Here is a 19,661-nt window from a genome sequence, read left to right on the forward strand (position 1 = left end):
GGATCGCTTCATCCCCAACTGATCTCGACCCAAACCGGACCTGATTGGATCGGGTTCGACCAATTTGATCCAAAAGTCAAATAGTTTAATCATTTTGATTAAATAGCTAAACAATCAATTTTTATGTTCATTTCATTAATCATTAATTAATATAAATTTACAATGAATTTAGTAATTGGGCGAGCAACGTGGCGGATCCAAGCAAAGGGTGAACCCGGTTCGCGTTTCTTGATCCGCATCCGAATGGGGCGATCTAGGGGTAACCCTCGAGCCTTCGTCCGCTCTTTCGATCGCAAGCCCTTCCCTTCGTCTTCATCCCTATCGTCTCTCTCTCCCTCTTCGTCCTTCGAACCCTAGCCACTACGCTCCGCCTCTGCCCCTCACGATCGCAGTAAAGCGTGGGGAAGATGCCTCCGCGGTCGGCGAGGAAAAGCGCCGCTAGGAAGATGCCGTCGAGGGCGAAGAAACCCTCGCCGCAGTCGGCGACAACCCTTCCCCCTGCCGTCGAAGAGTCGCCCTCCGAGGTGGCCGCTGTGAAGGAGGAGCCGGCGGAAGAGGAGGTTCTCGCCGCCCCGCATGCGGTGGAGGCGCCGGAGGAGGGGAATACTCTAGCATTGGAGAGCAGGGGAGAAGTGCTCGTAGAGGTTAAGACTGAGGAAGCAGAGGTTGAGGCTATGGCAATGCGGGAAACGGAATCTGAGGAGAAGGTTGAAGGAGCTGTGATCGTCGAGAAGATTGGAGAGGCTATTACGACTCAGGAAGTGTCTATTGGAGATGCTATCGCGATGCGGGAAGTTGAGGATGAGGCTATGGCGATGCAGGAAATGAAATCTGAGGAGAAGGCTGAGGGAGCAGCGATCGTCGAGAAGATTGGAGAAGAATTTGCCGCTGAAGTTAATGGTGGCGGTGAGACAGCTTCGGAGAAAGGTGGTGATTCAACTGTTCTTCCTTCAGAAAGCGTGGAAGCTCCAAAGGATGCAGATGATTCTGCGAATGAGACTGATGTTGATGAAGGTATGTATTATGCAGCTTCGTTCTGACTGAACCATTGGCATCTGACTCTTCATAGTATGAAAATGTGTACGTAATTTTCGATCATAAATTTGAATGAACTAGGCAAATATGTTTCAGCATCGATTTGCTTCTCACACAGAAAGGGGAAATATGTTATCTTGCATTTTGGTGGCATGTAGAAGAACTCAATATTGCTTAGGAATTATCTTGTCTCTCTTGTAAAATTCTATAATTTCTCAGTGTGCTGGCCTGTAGCTTTGAGAGAAAATAAAATCACATAATTGGAAGGATTATCAGATCCCACTTTCCTAATTGATGAGAAAATATCCACTGACACTGAATACTGCTGTGCTTCACATACCTACTAGTTATTCTGTCTTGCTTCCATTAAAGGCATTTTTTTTATTTCATCTCTAAAATCACCCACCACTTTTTCACCCTTATGATCAACCATTTTTGCCGCATCCACAGTTTCAACACAAACTGTATCCATTTGCCCAGTCTACCATTGCAGCATGAACTGTTTCTGACCATTAGGTTGCTCTTTTGTTCTACGAACCTTTAGCTTGGGCCTCGGTTCAATAGTTTTCGTAAAAGGTTAGTCCCAACACTGATGGGAGGATGATGACGAATCCTGACTTTTACCAGTTAGGCCTGGTTATGCTTAATTAGTAAGTTAAAGTATCATTGAGAGGATCATAACCATGAAAAGTAATAGACAAATTCTTAGGGATATAGAAAAACCTAAAAAAGCAGTGACAGAACCCATTAATCTTATGTGAATCAATGATATCAGCCTTCTAATTGTTTGGATTATTTAAAAACTCAAAAGTTAACATCAAAGATGTCTCCAGAGAAGCACAAACAAAATACCAGTCATGAGATGGATATGGTTGGACATTCGAAATGAGGTGTGTCATTGGTTGGTGGTGTTTTGCATTTGAAGTAATAGATTTAGCTTGATGATGGCTTCCTTCTAACCAGACTCTTGGCCTAGTTGATGGAGAGAACCAATGGACTTTTTTTTTTCACAGAATCTGTCTAGGTCATTATTGTCGGACATTGGTAGAGTTGTAAAGTTAGGCACTTTTGATGGTTAATTTAGTTGGAATGAGGAAGTGGAAGTGGATATGCTCCATATCTCTGGGTCTTCATTCTTTGGTTTTAGTAAAGGATAGTGGAAAAGGAATCACTGAGTACAGAATGTGCAGAATGATGCCTATTGGGAGTGATCAATTTGATTGGACAGAATGTGCTTCCACTTTAATTATAAATTATCAATGGGAATGGATTTTGCGGTCTGATTCATTGTGGAGTCACTAAGAGGAATGTGCAGCTATCATTTGACATTTTCAACATTACATTTCTATAGCTGTTTTGGATGAATTCTTCTCTTTCTCTTGTATGCAAATAATTTAACAGAAATATGTAGTGTAAGAGAGATTAAGTAACGTCAGTGTTGTGTGTCATACAGTCATGGAAGTGACAAACTTTGTAGAATAAATTTACTATTTGAATTATCCTGTGATCTCTTGATTTGTATTAATAAATAGATATTTAAGAGAAATATTATGAGGTTTTATGTGAACATTTTCTTGAAAAAATATTGTTTACGTGGACCGATGTTGGATTAGCATGTTCTTCCCTTATACAGATTTGTGTTCCTCTTCAAAACTGATCCAGCTAAAAAATGTACAAAAAAAATCTTGTCTGTTTTCTGATGCTGTAGGTCTAGATGTTACTTAAAATACAATTAAATTCATTTTATCAGGTACAGAACAAGAAGTCAAGAATGAAGCTGAAGTCAGCGATGGAAATGATGATGAAGGTGTAGAGGAATCAAATGATGGTGATGGAAATAGAACTGATGATAATGCAGATAATGAAGAGAATGATGAAGATGCTGCTGCTCTGTATATGCAAGCCCAAATGGAAGTGAGAAAAAAGCACAAGAAATTTGGAGTATTCGTTGGAGGGTTGGATAAAAGTGCTGTTGAGAAAGATCTAATTGAAGTCTTTGGTGTGTTTGGGGAGATTAAATCTGTAAGGATAGTTAGAAATCCAGTAACACAGAAGAGTAAGGGATATGCTTTCATTCATTATGCTAATATCGATCATGCAAAGAAGGCTCTTACTGAGCTAAAGGATGGGACAGAGGTTTTGCTTTAGACCTTTAATGCCTCCTTAGTTTTATTCTTTTTTTAAAGAAGTCAAACAAATTGTGTAACTTTGTTTTATATTTTACTTTGTCCAGGTGAGAGGCAAACAAGTAGGAATATCTGCTAGTCAGGATAATGACACCCTTTACCTTGGAAATATATGCAAGACTTGGACAAAAGAACAAGTATGCGATTACTCATTCTAATGTTTACCTCATCGCCATTTTTTCTGCATATGCCCACAAGCTTTCTTGGCCATTCTAATGTTCTAACTAGCATTTGGATGGTTATAGGTGATCGAGACACTTAAAGGGTATGGAATTGAACAACTTGAGGACATAATCTTGCCAGATGATCCTAAAAATGAAGGCAAAACCAAAGGTTTTGCTTTTCTAGAGTTTAACTCGCATTCAGATGCGATGGCAGCATTTCAACGCTTAAGGAAACCAGATGCTTTATTTGGTCGTGATAGAAGTGCTAAAGTTTCTTTTGCAGAAAACTCAATGCATCCAAGTGAAGAAGTAACATTACAGGTTTAATATACTTCTTGTTACCTCATTTTCTTTATTCCTTTTTTTAAGTCTCCTTATCTTTCTTTTCGCTGTATGAATCTTGTCTAATTCAATCTCATTCGTTGCTAGTTGGACAAAGCTTGACCATGTATTTTTTGTAGCTTATTACTTGGTCAATATCTAACAGAATCCTATCCTTAATCCCACCCAACTCAAAGTCATCAAGTTAGTTTGGCACATCTTTCCCAACATGACAATCTTGAAACTTGTCAGCTAACATCTTTTTAGACTTCTTTAGGCTGGGAAAAATCAGTTCAAATGATGAGGGGATCTGATTATGACGGGGTCTAAACCTACATATTGTCGTCACTTTCATTCATTATTTCTGTTAGTTCTGTATTAAATTAGATTTTCACTTTGAATTTCCATATTGCTTCTCTCTGTTGCTTTTCATTTTTTGTCATCTTTCTCTTATACTGTCCTGTTTATTCAATATTTCTTAGTGATGGATCTTTTGCCATGTGCAGCATTTTTTTCAGTTGCTCTCTACTGTCTTCTCTTAATTTGCTTACTTAAGAAGTGGATTAACTTGTAGTCTGTTTACCAGTTTAGATTGGCACTTTTTTGCTCAACTAATAATGGATGCCTGTCTGCAGGTCAAAACTGTTTATATTGAGAGTATTCCCGATTTTTGGGATGGTAAGAAAATCAAAGAAATTTGCCAACATTATGGTGAAGTAGAGAAAGTACAACTATTTAAGAAATCCACAACTAAAAAGAAAAATTTTGCTTTTGTTGAATTTACATCTCGAGAGAGTGCTGTAGCTTGCATGGAGGGGGTAAATAGTGCCCAGAATGGGGAAGGAGAGGTCAAGGTATTGCATACATCTGAATTGTCTAATGTTTGTATCAGTAAACTGTAAATTAAGTTCCCTAATTATGTTCCAAGTTCAGATTAAAGTAAACCTTGCAAGGCCTCCTAGCAAAGGACGGCTTGCCAAGCGAGGTGCTCGAGGTGGATTCAAAATTAACAAGGATGGAGAAGTTACAAAACAAGTTGCCCAGTCCAAAAAGAAGAAAAGAGCCAAATCAAAAGAGGTTTTTGTCCAGGGAAATGCCAAAAGCAAACTGAAAAAAGATGAATCAAGTAGTAAGTCTCGAGGTAAATGTGATATGCGTAAGAAGTACCATAAATCAGAAAAATCTGACAAAGCACAAAAACGTGGTGGAGACAGGGGAATTGTCATTAATGAACGATTATCAAAAAAAGCACGCAGAGATTATTACTATGGTATGTGAAAGCATAATATATAGTAATTTGTACATTTCATGATTTTCTATTTTTGATACTAATCCTATATTTATTTTTCTGAACATATAGGTAATTCGCGTGGTAGACCTTCCACTGTCTTTGATCACCAAATGGATGCTTATTCAGAAAATCCGAGAGACAGTTACGTATTGCAGACTGTTAGTCATACCCCAAGATATGCACTGCCAGCAACTAACTACCAGGGTTATGCTTATGCTGGAGCTTCTGGATCTAAAATTCACCATCCTGATCTAGTAAGCACTTCTGTCATATTCCTCCATCTGGTCACTTCTGAGTTTCAATTTCAAAGATGTCTTTAATGTGTAGCTTGTGTTAATTTTCAGGAGCCTCATGCTGGATATCTTCCTGCTTCACAACATCGCCAATACCCTTATGGATATGAGCAAAGGTTTCTTCTTGGTATCCGTATGTCTTGTAAACCTTCCAAAATATGTTGTTCCTCAATGTGTCTTATTTATTTTGTGTTTCAGAGTTGCTCCTTATGATGTCCAACCAAATAGAGGTTCTGAATTCACCGGAGGTAATTACTTACAAGAATGTGTTGTACATATAATTTATGGCTAGCTCTTTTAATGCTTCAAATATGGATGTGCTTCTGAATCAAAAGAGTGTTCTCCCCTAACTCATTTATTGGTTTTCCATCACCAGCTGGGCATGCAGCATTGCTTTTTCTTAGTGTTATGCTAATGCAGCTTTTGATTTTAATTTGTAGTTTTTTCTCTCTATGTATGTTTGCATGCTTATGATAGGAAAATATGCATGTAGCCGATCCCAAAATTAGTTTGGATACTATGGCTTGTTGTTGGTATTGTACTTGATCAACTGAGTAGATGAGATTAACAACACTGCTTGTGTTTCAATTCTCTTTCCCATCTTAATGTGATTGTTGTCCTATTTATACATATTTATATGAAGTTTTAGTACTTGATATTTGCCCAAGAATGTGCACTGAGATAGTAGTCTTTATCATGAAATTTTGTAAATTACATTTACATGATTTATGTTCTTTTCTAAGAGGACTAGTGTTGATGCCACTTCAACTAAAATTGTTCCTTAACCTAAGTGACCAAGGTTCAAAAACAATTTGTCTGCTTGTAAAGTCAAATTGGTACATTAATATTTTCTATACTCCACGTTTGATCCTTCTAATAATGTTCTTATAGCGAGTTTTTATCTATTGTTGGTGTGATATCTATTAAAATAATGGTGAAACAATATTGATAACTCTGTATTCCAATAAACACTTAAAAGTTTAACGATTATATAGTTTTTTATTATATTATTGTTTTAATATAATATTTGAAAATTATGTGTTAGATATTTACGTTTTATGAAAATTTACCATTTTTATTAATTATAATATTTAAATTCAAAATATTGAATTTTTTTTATAATTTTAAATCAACATTGTTGTCATTATTAATTATTAATTATAGTTGAAAGCTAACCATATACATTTTCTAGTTACTATTTTGATGTTATGAATAGTTTTCAATCATTTTGATATTTTTGTACAACATTGTTATATAATGATATTAATGACAATTTTTCTTTATTTGTCTTAATTCTATAATTTTTTGTAATTTTGTGTTATGTGCAGTATCTTCTATTTATTATTTAATGCTCTTCTTTGTTTATTCCTCAGTTTGGATTATTTTCAGCTGGTGAACATCTCTAATTGTTAATCTTTTGTTGAACCATTCATGCTTGAAAAGATTGGTGCCATTGAATGGTTGCAATCTTCTTGTTGGAAGACTACAGATTTCAAGCTAAATGAACTGGTTGGAAGGATTCTCTTCCAGTCAGTTAAATAGTTTGGGGCTGTTTCCAATTATGGTTGGAAACCCTGCTTACCCAGGTTGCAAAGGTGCAACCTAGCTACAACTGCAAGTCTTCAGTCTCCTACTCTCCTTTTTCTTTCTCCTCTTCTTTTTCCTCATTCTGCCAACAAGCAACATATTTCTCCTTTTTGTTCTCCTCCATTTCTCTTTCTTCTATGTTGGCTTAAATAAAGTCGGATGGGACCTAGGATCAAGGATTTCAATTTCTTTTCTGCTGCAGCATCAGAACATGGTAATCCTAAACCAGATATGGATTGGGCAATTTTTCAGACCATGGGCAAGTTTATATAGTTTCTAACTGGAATTATAATTACTTGGGGAACATCATGTACGCTTGAATTTTTTTCTGTTGTTTGAACTTTGAACTGTTGCATTTACAATTCTAATTCTTAGGATACTGATCTTTTTCTTGGATTCGAAGATTGATGACAAGGAAATGTCTTAGAGATTTAGGTAACTTTTGAAACCTGGCTTTGACGCTTGTTCTGATATGGTGTGTAAAAACATCATCCCTACTGGATGGTAGCGTCAAAGGATGGATGTGCAGCTAATTTAAAAACTGACAGCCTTGATTGTCTGTGTACATCAACAAAGATATGGGCTCTGCCAGTAATGGAATGAGATTGCTGCATATCATGTCTTCCACTAGAAATTTACTGACATTGCTATGGCATTTTAGACCCACATTCTGTGTGCATGGTAGACCTCATGGTACTTGAATAGGCACTTGGAGCACAAGTAGAGTTACCTCTGACTGGCTTGCATAAAATTAATTTTGCATAAAATTAATTTTGTAAATTGTTAATGCTTCTATGTACATGTTAGTTAAGTAACTTAATCTTCTTAGAATGTTCTAAAAAGCTGCATAATGGACTATCCAAGTTGATGCACTCAAAGTTTAGATTGCATCTGAACAATTGATACACATTTAGCCTGGGATTATCTTTGACTATAGCAACTGACAATTTTTGTTCTTTGAAAATCCTAATTAAGATATTACTTTATCAAGTCATAACAAATCGCTGAAGAACATTTTGAGTTGGGGAGACAAAGGCTGTGAAATTATACAGTGAACCTATATCCATGCTTTAAATCAAATAAAACTAATACTTCTCGTTTTTTAATAAATTCATTGACTATTAATCAAGTGTTTTAATGTTGGCTATTCTTCTAAAATGTCCTTGGTTCTTATTTCCTCTTTAGCATATTTACTGCTTATTTACATTTTACATCTAAAAGTTTTCCTTTTTGTTCTGTTTCAGGACTATCAGCAACTCAAACATCCTTCCCCGTGTATTCGAGCTCAACTGGTTACCAGGTATTAAGTCTTAGTTAATTTATCATTATGAAAAACTATTTAGCTTTACCTTAATGATATTGTCACACAAGAATGGATAATGGTAAGGTCTGTTTGATAAAAAAATCATTGTTTGATAATGTTGTTCATGGCATAAAATAATATACCAATGGTACCAGATGTGCCATCCATAGGTGCCACTGGTACGTGGACCAACCTAAACCTGATGGTTATTCCTTGTACCAACTGAACTGCTCGATATTAAATAATATACCCTGCTGTTGAGTGGTCTGAGGAATATTAACCAAACAGATCAATATCTTTATTCAGATAAACCTGGTTCATTTATATCAAGTGAAGTGATTTGGGATCAGTTGAGGGATATGATATTTATGGGAGTAATTAGAATTTAACTGGTCCATTGCCGATATTTCAATGCTTTGAGCCATAAATCGTGATGTAGTGAGCGGCAAGGAAGAAGATCCTGCAATCAACATCATGCTTAGACTTCTACTATTATAATTTATCATTTTTTATGCTGGTTCTACCTTTGTTTTTTCTTGGGTTTTTTTTTCCTTTGTTCTTTTGCTGGATGCTATTGGTACGTCAAGTTTACTGATCCATCAGAAATGCTGAATTGGATGTCACATCCATGTCATTTTTGTTTTGGACATGACACTTGTCTAATACCTACCAACACATCCTGGGTACTTCAGAACATATTATCTGCTTTTGTATGATTGACACATTTATGTTAATGCAAGATGTTTTTTATTCTATATGAGGTTTCAAAACTACAAATTTGGCATGCAAATTTGAGTGTTGATTTACTGCATGTTTTGTATACGTGTTTGAAGTAGTTTTGTGACTTTTGCAACTCAGATGAATAGTTAGCATACTTCTTATAAATTATATATAATGATTATATTTTATTCAAGTTATACATATCATCTGCTGATTCAATGTTATGTTGTGACCTACTTACGAAAAATTCACTGTGGTGGGGTCCCTACTCCCTACTGTCATGTCATGCTCTATAATCAGAAACTAATCTAAAAAACTAAAGAATCATTAATATGAAAAATAGGAAAAGATAATTGGAAAAATATCATATACTGTGAATTATCAATATATACATATATCTAGAAAATTAGTTTGGTTACAGAGATTTATTTGGAGAATTATTTCATCCGTTGATCGATTCAAGTGTTTTTCAATAACTTTTTAGAGCATTTTTACTATGGTTAACATGACTACCTGAAAAAATTACATGAAAACAATGCTATTACTGAATAATTCTGAATGTTGATTTATGCAGGCATTGTTATGGTGGGAGAATTTACGATATTTTCCAATTTATTTCCAAATTTGAGTTGTCAATCTTGTAGACATTTTATCATGATTAACTATGTAGGACATTATCTGATATCTTGGCTGCTGGCAGGGTGGTTATGCTTATCCTAGTATCGGAGCGTATCCTGGTCGCGTTAACCATGCACCTCGCGGCTATTACTGACGCACATAGTCTGCATCTGGTCATTGATTGTTCTGAAGGTGGCCTGTTGGCAGACACTGAATGATTAAGATTTCTAAAAGGTGATAGCTACTCCATAAGATCTTTTTGTTTCACCTTGATAGTGTATCATCTTAAAGGGGCTGAAAGCTTCCATTTGTCTCGATTAATGGTCACTCTCAAGATTTACCAGTGCAAACAAGCCATTGAGTTTTTTGTTTATTGCCATCTGTGCTTGTGCTGGGACTAAAATGCTTGTGGCTTCATGAAACACAGTTGTTGTATAGGGAACATGATATCTGGGTTTTATGTATGGAATCTGGTTGCAGTATGCTGCTATAGTTACTCTACATTGCGACACAAAATTTCCAAGTTCAAAGGGTTTAAAGTTGTCAACATGGGATGCTTTGATAGTTTTTACACAAAATCATTTTTTGGAGATAAGTGGCCCGTAGCTAAGCTTGGATGACGATCGTGTGGCTTCAGGAGCAGGTTCGTTTTCACCTCTTCTTATTCTTATAAAATTGTTCCAGCCGATCCAACAATCTTTTTCTTTCTCTAGAACAAAACATGAAATGTAGCGATCAATTTGTGGATCTCGTATGTGGATAATATAACATCATCGAAAGAGAAGTGTTTACAAGGTTCATGGCAACTGTTTTGTTTGTATCAGTACAATTAGTCAGGTGAGAAGAAAGCAAGATAAGTTGGAGTAGTAGTTTCAGATCAAGAATGTGATGAAGATGAATGAAGAAAAGAACACGTTTCTTGGCGTAGCCTGTGCGCTGCGGAGATGCCAATTCGTCGAGCTCAGTGCCAGAGAGAGAGAGAGAGAGGTGCAGCAGCGGGTGGTGCTGTTGGGAAAGGAGAGAAGCAAAAGTGATGGGTTGAGAAAAGGCTGCAGGTGGACAAGTATGAATCAATGGCGACTGCATCGACCACCACCTGGGGCTGGTTCTGCAGTGACCAGAGGATACGCCCCTCATCATTCCTGATGGTGGAGTGCTCAAAGGGTTAATGAGGCAGCCAATCTGTGTACTCGAGGCCAGGTTGGAGGTGTGTACCCTCCTCCTCAGCTCACCCCCCTCCTCATCGCTTTTTCTGATGGCAGACCTCCTCTTTTTGTTCCCTTTTGCAGGATTTATCGCAGAGGTGGCCGTGGCTTTTGTCAAAGCGCCATCATTTGCTCACGTATAATTGTACTGGGAATCCCTGTTTAGCCTTGAAGGATGCACCCGGCTTTGGTGTAGCAAGGCGGAGAAGAAGATGGTCCCCGGTCACCATGGCTGTGTTCCTCAGGGGATTGGGAGCTCCCACGCATTCCTTCTTCTTTATTGCCCCCCCTTGTCTCTTTGCTCTCCGTATCACGACATGTTTGTGGTTGGTTGTCAGGTCACAGCTTTGGTGAAGGAAGTTGACGAGTCTTTTCCTCCTCCGCCTCCTCCTCCTCCTGCTGCTGCTGCTGCTGCTTCGTTGCTGCAAGGGGGAACGGCACACACGCAGAGTGAGAGAGAGAGAGAGAGAAAAGTGGATGCGACTTTCTCAGGCAACAGCTTTTAGCTGCGAAGATGATCTCGATATCTTGGCATAGGAGGAGATGTGATTCCTTGTGGCGCTACCTCGATCTCTCTCTCTCTCGTCGCCCTCCGCGTTCCTCCACGCCCAAACAAACGCGGACTTTTGGTCGTCCGTTTCATGGCGTTCCCTTGTCCATCAATCCCGACTCAATTCTCTCGCCGTTGGGTGGAGCACCTTAATAATTAAAATGCATACACATGCAAAAGTTTTGATTAAGTAAGGTTATGATTTTAATATAATACATACACATATGACATGGTAATTTTTATGATTTCAATACAATTGGACAAAAATATCAATTAAAACAATATTATTTCCAAGACCGGTCAACCCTGACCGAGAATCCGAAAAGAAGGCCCCCATAGCTCCCGACACAAGCATTCATTACATGGGTATATTTCTATAATGATATCATTATGTCATAATAATTAAGAATAAACCATGACATATATATGTGTGTGTAAGATGGGATTTACGTCTTAATGCAATCAATATATATATATATATATATATATATATATATATATATATATGCTTCGTTTTTTGAAACAGAAATGCTTAATCATGAGATCGCACGCCGCGCAAAGCAAAACTCGGATGCTCTAAAGAAAATTGACGGCGTGGATGGTAAGGTCGGGATGGGTCCGGGGAGAGCGGAGCCCACCATGTGCTGGCCTCCTTCGGCCCACCATAATAAGTCACATGGAACAACAAGCCGCCCAAAAGCCAGAATTATTTCGGCCCCCCGTCGCCTCACCCCCACCCATCCACCGCACACAACAAACAAAAGGGTTTGTGCTCGAGCGTCGTAGTAGTAGACGAAGAAAAAGGAGACGCAGGACGACGACGTAGAGAGAGAAAGAGAAAGGAGAGATGCCAAGAAATAGTACGAGCTGCAGAAAGCGAAACCCACCAAAACAGCAATCCCCTTCTCCCATGTCTCCTCGAGTGCTGCTGCTGCTCTCCTCTCCCCCTCTCTTGCTCTCCAAAACCCAAAACCCGTCCTCCTCCTCCTCGTCACCATGATCAGCGCAGTCGAGGTGTTCGACGCGACCCTCCGACCCATGCCGTCTCCTTTGGATCGCTCCAGTTGAATGCAAAGGGAGTCGGTGACTCTGATGAAGTCTTCGCTGATGCCTCGGCGGTGGAAGCGAAGTAGCTGCTGCGGCGTCACTCGAAACTAGTGTTGCTTTTGGGGGGATTGAAGAGGGAGGAAACTGCTGCTGGTTTCAGGGGGCGTCCGATGGCGACGGCGAACGCGTTGACGACGACGGCGGTGTCCACTGCGACGATGGATGATTCGGCGGCGGCGGCGGTGACGGCGACGGCGACGGTGACGGCAGGGGCGGGGGCGGTTGCGGAGGACGTGGCGGCGAAGGCGGTGCACAAGAGGTACGAGGCGCTGACGACGGTGAGGATCAAGGCGATCAAGGGGAAGGGGGCGTGGTACTGGGCGCACCTGGAGCCTGTGATGGTGCAGAGCGCCGACACGGGCCTCCCCAAGGCCGTCAAGCTACGCTGCGTCCTCTGCGACACCGTCTTCTCCGCCTCCAACCCCTCCCGCACCGCCTCCGAGCACCTCAAGCGCGGCACCTGCCCCAATTTCGGCTCCCCCTCCTCCTCCTCCGCCGCCACCCTCGCCGCCCTCAAGCCCATCTCCTCCATCGCCCCTTGCTCCTCCTCCTCTACCGCTTCCCACCACCACCACCACCCGAACAGCCGTAAGCGCTCCTCCACCTCTGTCGGCGCGAACCCTTCGTCCGCCCACTTCCACGCCCCTCGCCTCGCGATCGCGGACCACTCCCGCTTCTCCTCGTCACCAACTACCCCTGCTGCCGGTGCCAGCGAAGTCGTCTTCTCCACCCCGCCCCCTCTGCCGCTCCCCGCGCCGCAGCCTCAGCTGGTCCTTTCCGGGGGGAGGGAGGACGTCGGCCCGCTCGCGATGTTGGAGGACAGGGTCAGGAAGCTCAAGAGCCCCAAGGCCTCCCCTGGACCGACTCTCTCCAAGGCCCAGGCTGACTCCGCCCTCTCCCTCCTCTCCGACTGGTTCCAAGAGTCGGCCGGAACCGGCGCCGTCTCCTTGTCCTCCATAGAGCATCCCAAATTCCGCGCCTTCCTTGGCCAGGTCGGCCTCCCGCCCATCTCCCGCCGTGACATCGTCGGCCGTCGCCTGGACGTTCGCTACGATGAGGCCCGTGCGGAAGCCGATGCCCGCACACACGACGCACTCTTCTTCCAGCTAGCGGCCGATGGCTGGAAGCCCCACGACTCGTCCTCCGGTGGCGACTCAATCGTGAGTTTAACCGTGAACCTCCCCAACGGCACCACCGTCTTCCACAGGTCCGTGCTTACTCCCGCCCGGTCCCCGTCCCAGTTCGCGGAGGTGGTGCTGTCGCACACCATTGCGGACATCTCCGGCGAAGGCGCCACCCGGCGGTGCGTCGGAATCGTCGCCGACAAGTTCAAGTCCAAGGCCCTCCTAAGCCTGGAGAACCAGAACCAGTGGCTGGTGAACCTCTCCTGCCAGCTCCAGGGATTCCGCAGCCTCATCAAGGACTTCGCCCGCGAGCTGCCGCTCTTCCAGACCGTCGCGGCCAAGTGTCACAAACTCGCCACCTTCTTCAACACCCACTCCCAGGTCCGAAGCGTTTTCCACAAGTACCAGCTTCAAGAGCTCGACCATGCATGCCTCCTCCGAGTCCCGCCCTCGTATGACCCACTGGTAGGAGGCTGCAGCGCCTCGTCCCTCTTCATGATGATGGAGGACATCTTGAGCTCTGCTCAGGCTCTGCGGTCGGTCATCCACCATGAGTCCTACGAGCTGGCCTGCCATGATGATCCTACCGCAAGAGAGTGCGCCGACATGATCGACGACACTGGCTTCTGGAACGAATTGGAGGCAGGCCACTTCCTCGTCAAGCTGTTCGACGATATGCTTCAAGAAATAAAGGCAGAGAGGCCACTCGTCGGGCAATGCCTGCCAATGTGGGAGGAGCTGAGGTCCAAGGTGAAGAACTGGTGCTCTAAGTATGGTGTCAAGGATGGGCCTGTGGAGAAGGTGGTCGAGAAAAGGTTTAAGAAGAACTACCACCCAGCTTGGTCGGCAGCGTTCATATTGGATCCACTGTACTTGGTGAAGGATGTGAGCGGGAAGTACCTTCCACCCTTTAAGTGTTTGACGGCTGATCAGGAGAAGGATGTGGACAAGCTGATCACCAGGTTGGTTTCTCGTGAAGAAGCCCACATTGCTCTGATGGAGCTGATGAAGTGGAGGACTGAAGGATTGGATCCATTGTACGCGCAGGCCGTGCAGGTGAAGCAGCAAGACCCAGTGACAGGGAAGCTGAGGATCGCAAACCCGCAGAGCAGCAGGCTGGTGTGGGAAACATGCCTGAATGAGTTCAAATCCCTTGGCAAAGTGGCTGTGAGGATAATCTTCCTGCACGCCACCGCGTGTGGTTTCAAGCACAATCCATCCATACTGCGGTGGGTGTGTGCACGTGATCGCTCGAGGACCAGCATCGACCGAATGCACAAGTTAGTGTTCGTGGCAGCTCATGCAAAGCTAGAAAGAAGAGATTTTTCGAGCGAGGAAGAGAAAGATTCCACATTGATGAATGGGGAAGATGATGGTCTAAACGATACAGCTTTTGCCGAAGCCTCTTCGGTGTGAGATCTCATGTCTTTAATTGCTTCAATTGTGCCTTTTGTAGAATTGGATTAGTAGGAATTCTCAGGAATTTTTTCCTTCAAAGTCTAAATATTTCAATTTGCCCATTGAGATTTTGGGTGGGTTGGGGGGAGGCGGGTTTGGTAGGGGAGTGTGGGGCATGAGAGAGACCTAATTGACATGCTAAAACTCCAGCTTTTCCTGCATGGGCATTATGATTCTTGGGGACAAATGAGCCTGCAGTAAGAAACTGGGAGTCTTCTTGTTTACAGGAGAGGATCATTGCAGAGGTGGGAAACAAGAAGAACCATGTAACAATTGCTTCTTCTTTTTTTGAGGAATAATATATGTATATGGGGTCGGGCTTTGTTCGCCTTGAGGCGATTTGTATCGCTCTTTTTGTTGCTTGATTCACTGATCTAGTCCTGCAAATGAAGTGATTGTGAATGCATGCTTGCTTCTTGTTCTTTTAGGATGTTAGCATGCAGCTCATCTTCAGCAATTTGATCTTCGAGTTACATCATGAATACTTCTATCAAAGTCTTCACTTGCTGTTTCTTAAGTATGACATAATGTGTTTCCTGCACCTCACACTATGGCACGTTACACACTTGATCCATTCAGAAAGGTTTTGTTGTGATCGATACGCTTAATTAATTCTGCTTTGTTTCGACGAAGCGTGTCACCTGTACTCTATTCTGCTTTGTTTCAACGAAGCGTGGCACCTGTACTCATCACAAGAACCGAATAATCGTATCGCAATCGCTATCCTAATCCCGTGAAGAATTTGATTTTCATCGTGGAGCTTCACAAGCCTGAATCGAGCATCTCTAGCTCTAGGAGGAGGAGACTCTGAATCTAGCTCTAGGCGGAGGAGACTCTGAATTCTGAATCGATCACCGTAGCTAAACACACTCTGGTGCCGTAGCAGACAGAGGCGTCTTAGGAAGTGTCACCCCTCTTTCATCTTCTTCGATCTCAGTCTGTCACACAAGCTGGGCATCTCGTTCTCAACCTAGGAATGTGTTGCATCAGAAACCCAACCTAGGAGAGCACGAGGTACAGCGGGAGACCTCCCAAGGAATCCTCGTGTCCATGCTAAAGCCAGTCCTTCCATGACTTGTCTTCTACACATCGTGACTCACTTTTCTCCTCCCCAGGACAGAAGATGAGACATCAACGTCACAGGGATGCTGCTCGATAATGTATGTGATGTGGCCATAAGGAGAGCACCAATTAAGATTATTATAGTTGCAGAATACCGGCATGTGTGGACTAATTATATGATGCTACAGCTACGGGATCGAGATCAAATACTATTAAATCTACGACGTCTGCGTTGGGAATCTTTTCTTGCGTCGGATGGTTGTATGGGATATTATAAACATGGGAAAAGGTAGAAGCTTTTGGTATAGGGTTGGGGGGATGAAGATTTAGTAGGCAGTAGATGCAGTGTTTTGGAAAGCAGCGGCACTGCAGCCACCATCTACTCTCTCTCTCTCTCTAGTACGAGGGGAGAAGTCCCCTCATCCTTCATTCAATAAAATGCCGAGAATGAATTAAAAATAATAAAAAAAATGCCTATATTATTTTTATTTTTATTTATAAAAAAAAAAAAATAGACTTATTACTCGTATAATGATGTACTAATCAATCAAATATCTCAATAAAGACTTATCAATCGATTTAATATAAGAAAAGGTATTGTGAATTCATTGGTATAATAATTCTAAAAATTAAATAAATGTTTTTACTATATTTCTTTTAAAAATAACTATATTATGTCCAAAAAAAAGTGCAAACGAGTTTGCTAAGTCATTTGGGCGTCTAAAGATCGGATGCAAAGGATTCCGGAAATCCATTTCGCCAAAGACTCGACTTACCCATGATAGTAAGCGTAAATGAGAAGCGGAAAAGGATTAATGTCCGAGTCGACGCGAGATGTCGGGCATGAATCGAGAGACACGAGGCGGTGGAGGGTGTGTCGGCGGGGGTGGCGGGGAATGCTGATGCCTCACCAACTGGATCGATCTTTTTTTGCGCTTTTGGTGAGTAGAGAGGGAGAGCGATGACGTCGAACAAAAGCAGTGAGGACGAAGGTGGCCGCTTTCCACGAGAATCCCAACCACTTCCTCTACCCCTCCCCTCCCCTCTTCTTCCTCCTCCTTCGCCCTTCCTTTTGCCTTCCTCACTTCCTCGGAATACAAATTTGATCGGTGATTCGGTGTTGCGCGGGGGGGCCATCGTCGACGACGAATCTGGTGACGGTTTTCAAGTATATTGGAAGGAATCCTTAGCTTGCTTTACTCGAGTGATTTTATTGTAACCGTTCTTATTAATTATCTTATTTAATAATAATATAACCATTCTATTTTATAATTTATTATTATAAAATTTTTATTTATTATAATTAAAATAATTTTAAATTTTTATTTTATTATTAAATTAAATATTTAATATCATTAAAATTCTTAATAAATATTTTTGATGGGAGAACATCTATATAAACGAGGATTTTGGTCCGTGGACTCAACATCTTTGTAGTCAAAAGAACTTTCTACACCATCTAAAATGAGAGTTGTGAACCGAAAAGTACTAAAGTTTAAGAAGAAACTATCGTAGAAATTCTTAAAGTTGGATGTACGTTATTTTATTTCTATATTAATTTTTATTATGTTTCTATTATAATAATTTAAAAATATATTTTGACATCAAAGATTTCTTACATGGATAATCAAATAATTTCCAACATTTTACTTTTGATTCTACGAAAATATTATCAGTTAAAAAAAAAAGAAATAATCGAGGGGGCACAAATTCGTAAATGTTTGTACTTAAATGTAACTACAACTTCCTATCTCATTTAATTTTAATCCATCTTTCGCATATATTTCCTCCGATAAATGCAAATTAGTAGACTTAAATATTACAGAATTAAGTATAAAAATCGCCAGCTCAGAAAAAAAACTATTTTTAATTTTGCTGAAAAAAAAAATTGCGGCATTTTATTTTGACCCGGTCAAACAATCCCGTCAAAGTGGGACCTACTTGCTGACGTAACGCCGCCCTCCACCGTATCATATCTGACAACGATGGGTGGCCACCAGCGAATCTTTTCCGAACCACCGCCGCGGCGGCGGATCTTTCGACCAGGAGACGCCGCGTGTCTCGAGTCCTCGAGCGAGAGAACCCGGTGAACATTTGCTGATTTTTATTATCAGCAAAAATCATGAATATAATATTACGTATATAAAATTATCAGAGTTTCTTTTGATAAAAAGGGGAAGGGGGTGGACTGGTCAATGCGGGTCAAACCCGACCCGAAATCCCTGCGCGTGTTGGGCCGCGGGCTTCGGCCCATTAAGCGACCCAATTATGAGAAGATCATGATCGACTCGAGGTTCGAATCGGTTCGTGTCAAATCGAGACCGGTCGAGATCCTATAGATCATAACTGGACCGGTTATCACAGCCTGTTCCGCCTCTCATGCTCTTCCCGAGCTTATGGACGCATGCACGCAGAACTCAGCACAGAGCAGCAATACATGACCTGAGAAGGAAACGCCGCGCACCGATAATGAAGCAGCAGAACTCACTGCCGCCCTCCCTCCCTCGTCGCTGGCATCGCGCTTCCTGTTCTATGGAACGTCGAGGAAGCGGCGGCGCTCCAGAGAGATGACCATAGCGGAAACAGCTTCGGCTTCCCACCATTTGGATCGGCGACGAGAGGATGCGTGCGCGCGTTGGAGTCTTATCAAGCCTTGATAAGGAGGGAGACAGCTTGTATTAACTACAAAACAACAGCCCACTTGTTCTCCATACTCGTGTTGCTTTAGCATCACGATGAAATTGAGTTCTTCACGGATCAAGCGAGTCAGAAAAATAACCTGACGTCTGAGAAGATAAAAAAGGCCTATAAGAGGCGACAAAGGGATGGTCGAGACATGTCAAACCAGATTCCACAAAGGTACATCTGAGAAAGAGTACATATATCTCTCTAATGGTCGATATCACGAGTCAAGAGAAACATTATGGAACTCAATTCTCAAGATCGATCATGAATGGAGGGAGAAACGAAAAGGAGCGATGATTCACTTTTATTCGTAGGTGTGGGTTTTCGTTCCGAAGACGAAATTTACTTCGAACTCCATTCAACTATGTGTGCTAATAATCATCATTATTGTCACCTGTCACTCACCCCAACCTTTACTTGGGGACTGCCCAATCTTTGCATGTCAAGGATATCATGTTATGATAGTAACTCGATTTGAACAAGAACGTATGACCATGATTAGCACAGAAATAATCATGACCCTATAAAGAAGAGGCATTTACCACTTGAATACGGCATTCTTAAGAAGATATATCACTAAGTCGAAACAAAGTAACTGTTCTAATTAAAATAACACAATCCAAACTGAGATGGATTAATCCAAACGAATCTAGTTTTGTTCAAAAAGGAGGTCATCATGTTTGTTTGTTCATATTTGGGTGGTATAGATAAACCCTAAATATTTGATGAACAACTTTTCCTTACAAGTAAATAACATAAAGAACATGCTTTTGTAATCCAAGATGTCATTAACCAGATTAGAGAGTAGTTTCGGAAGCTTAACTTGGAAACACAGAAGCTAAGCCAAGAAAAATCTCCACCAAACCTCAACATAGATTCTTGTCATATGAAGCAACATCAACAAACATAAGTTTCACGAGAGACGCAAGTAAAACCTAATACAATTAATCAT

The 19,661-nt window shown here is 41.6% G+C and overlaps 2 protein-coding genes across 4 annotated transcripts; both read left to right on the forward strand.

The window, feature by feature from the left end:
* Positions 1-284: 284 nt before the first annotated feature.
* On the forward strand, positions 285-9,891 carry LOC135605478 (protein gar2-like). Of its 2 annotated transcripts, XM_065095624.1 has the most exons (12): positions 285-1,014; positions 2,786-3,171; positions 3,269-3,358; positions 3,467-3,706; positions 4,342-4,560; positions 4,640-4,835; positions 4,917-4,976; positions 5,067-5,251; positions 5,342-5,406; positions 5,489-5,538; positions 8,122-8,177; positions 9,601-9,891. In XM_065095624.1, the coding sequence occupies exons 1-12, from the start codon at positions 408-410 to the stop codon at positions 9,670-9,672; spliced, it is 2,226 nt and encodes a 741-aa protein (XP_064951696.1). In that variant the 5' UTR covers positions 285-407; the 3' UTR covers positions 9,673-9,891. The 2 variants fall into 2 exon arrangements, with proteins under 2 accessions (XP_064951696.1, XP_064951690.1); XM_065095618.1 differs by having other exon boundaries at positions 4,640-4,976.
* A 2,146-nt stretch (positions 9,892-12,037) lies between these two features.
* Positions 12,038-15,440, forward strand: LOC135583112 (uncharacterized). 2 transcript variants are annotated; one of them, XM_065095642.1, is made up of 2 exons: positions 12,039-14,466; positions 14,552-14,699. In XM_065095642.1, exons 1-2 carry the CDS (start codon positions 12,491-12,493, stop codon positions 14,562-14,564), a joined length of 1,989 nt encoding a protein of 662 aa, XP_064951714.1. In that variant the 5' UTR covers positions 12,039-12,490; the 3' UTR covers positions 14,565-14,699. The 2 variants fall into 2 exon arrangements, with proteins under 2 accessions (XP_064951706.1, XP_064951714.1); XM_065095634.1 differs by having other exon boundaries at positions 12,038-15,440.
* Positions 15,441-19,661: the final 4,221 nt, after the last annotated feature.

The sequence above is a fragment of the Musa acuminata genome, chromosome BXJ1-2 (assembly GCF_036884655.1).
Source record: "Musa acuminata AAA Group cultivar baxijiao chromosome BXJ1-2, Cavendish_Baxijiao_AAA, whole genome shotgun sequence".
In the NCBI taxonomy this organism is placed as follows: domain Eukaryota; kingdom Viridiplantae; phylum Streptophyta; class Magnoliopsida; order Zingiberales; family Musaceae; genus Musa; species Musa acuminata.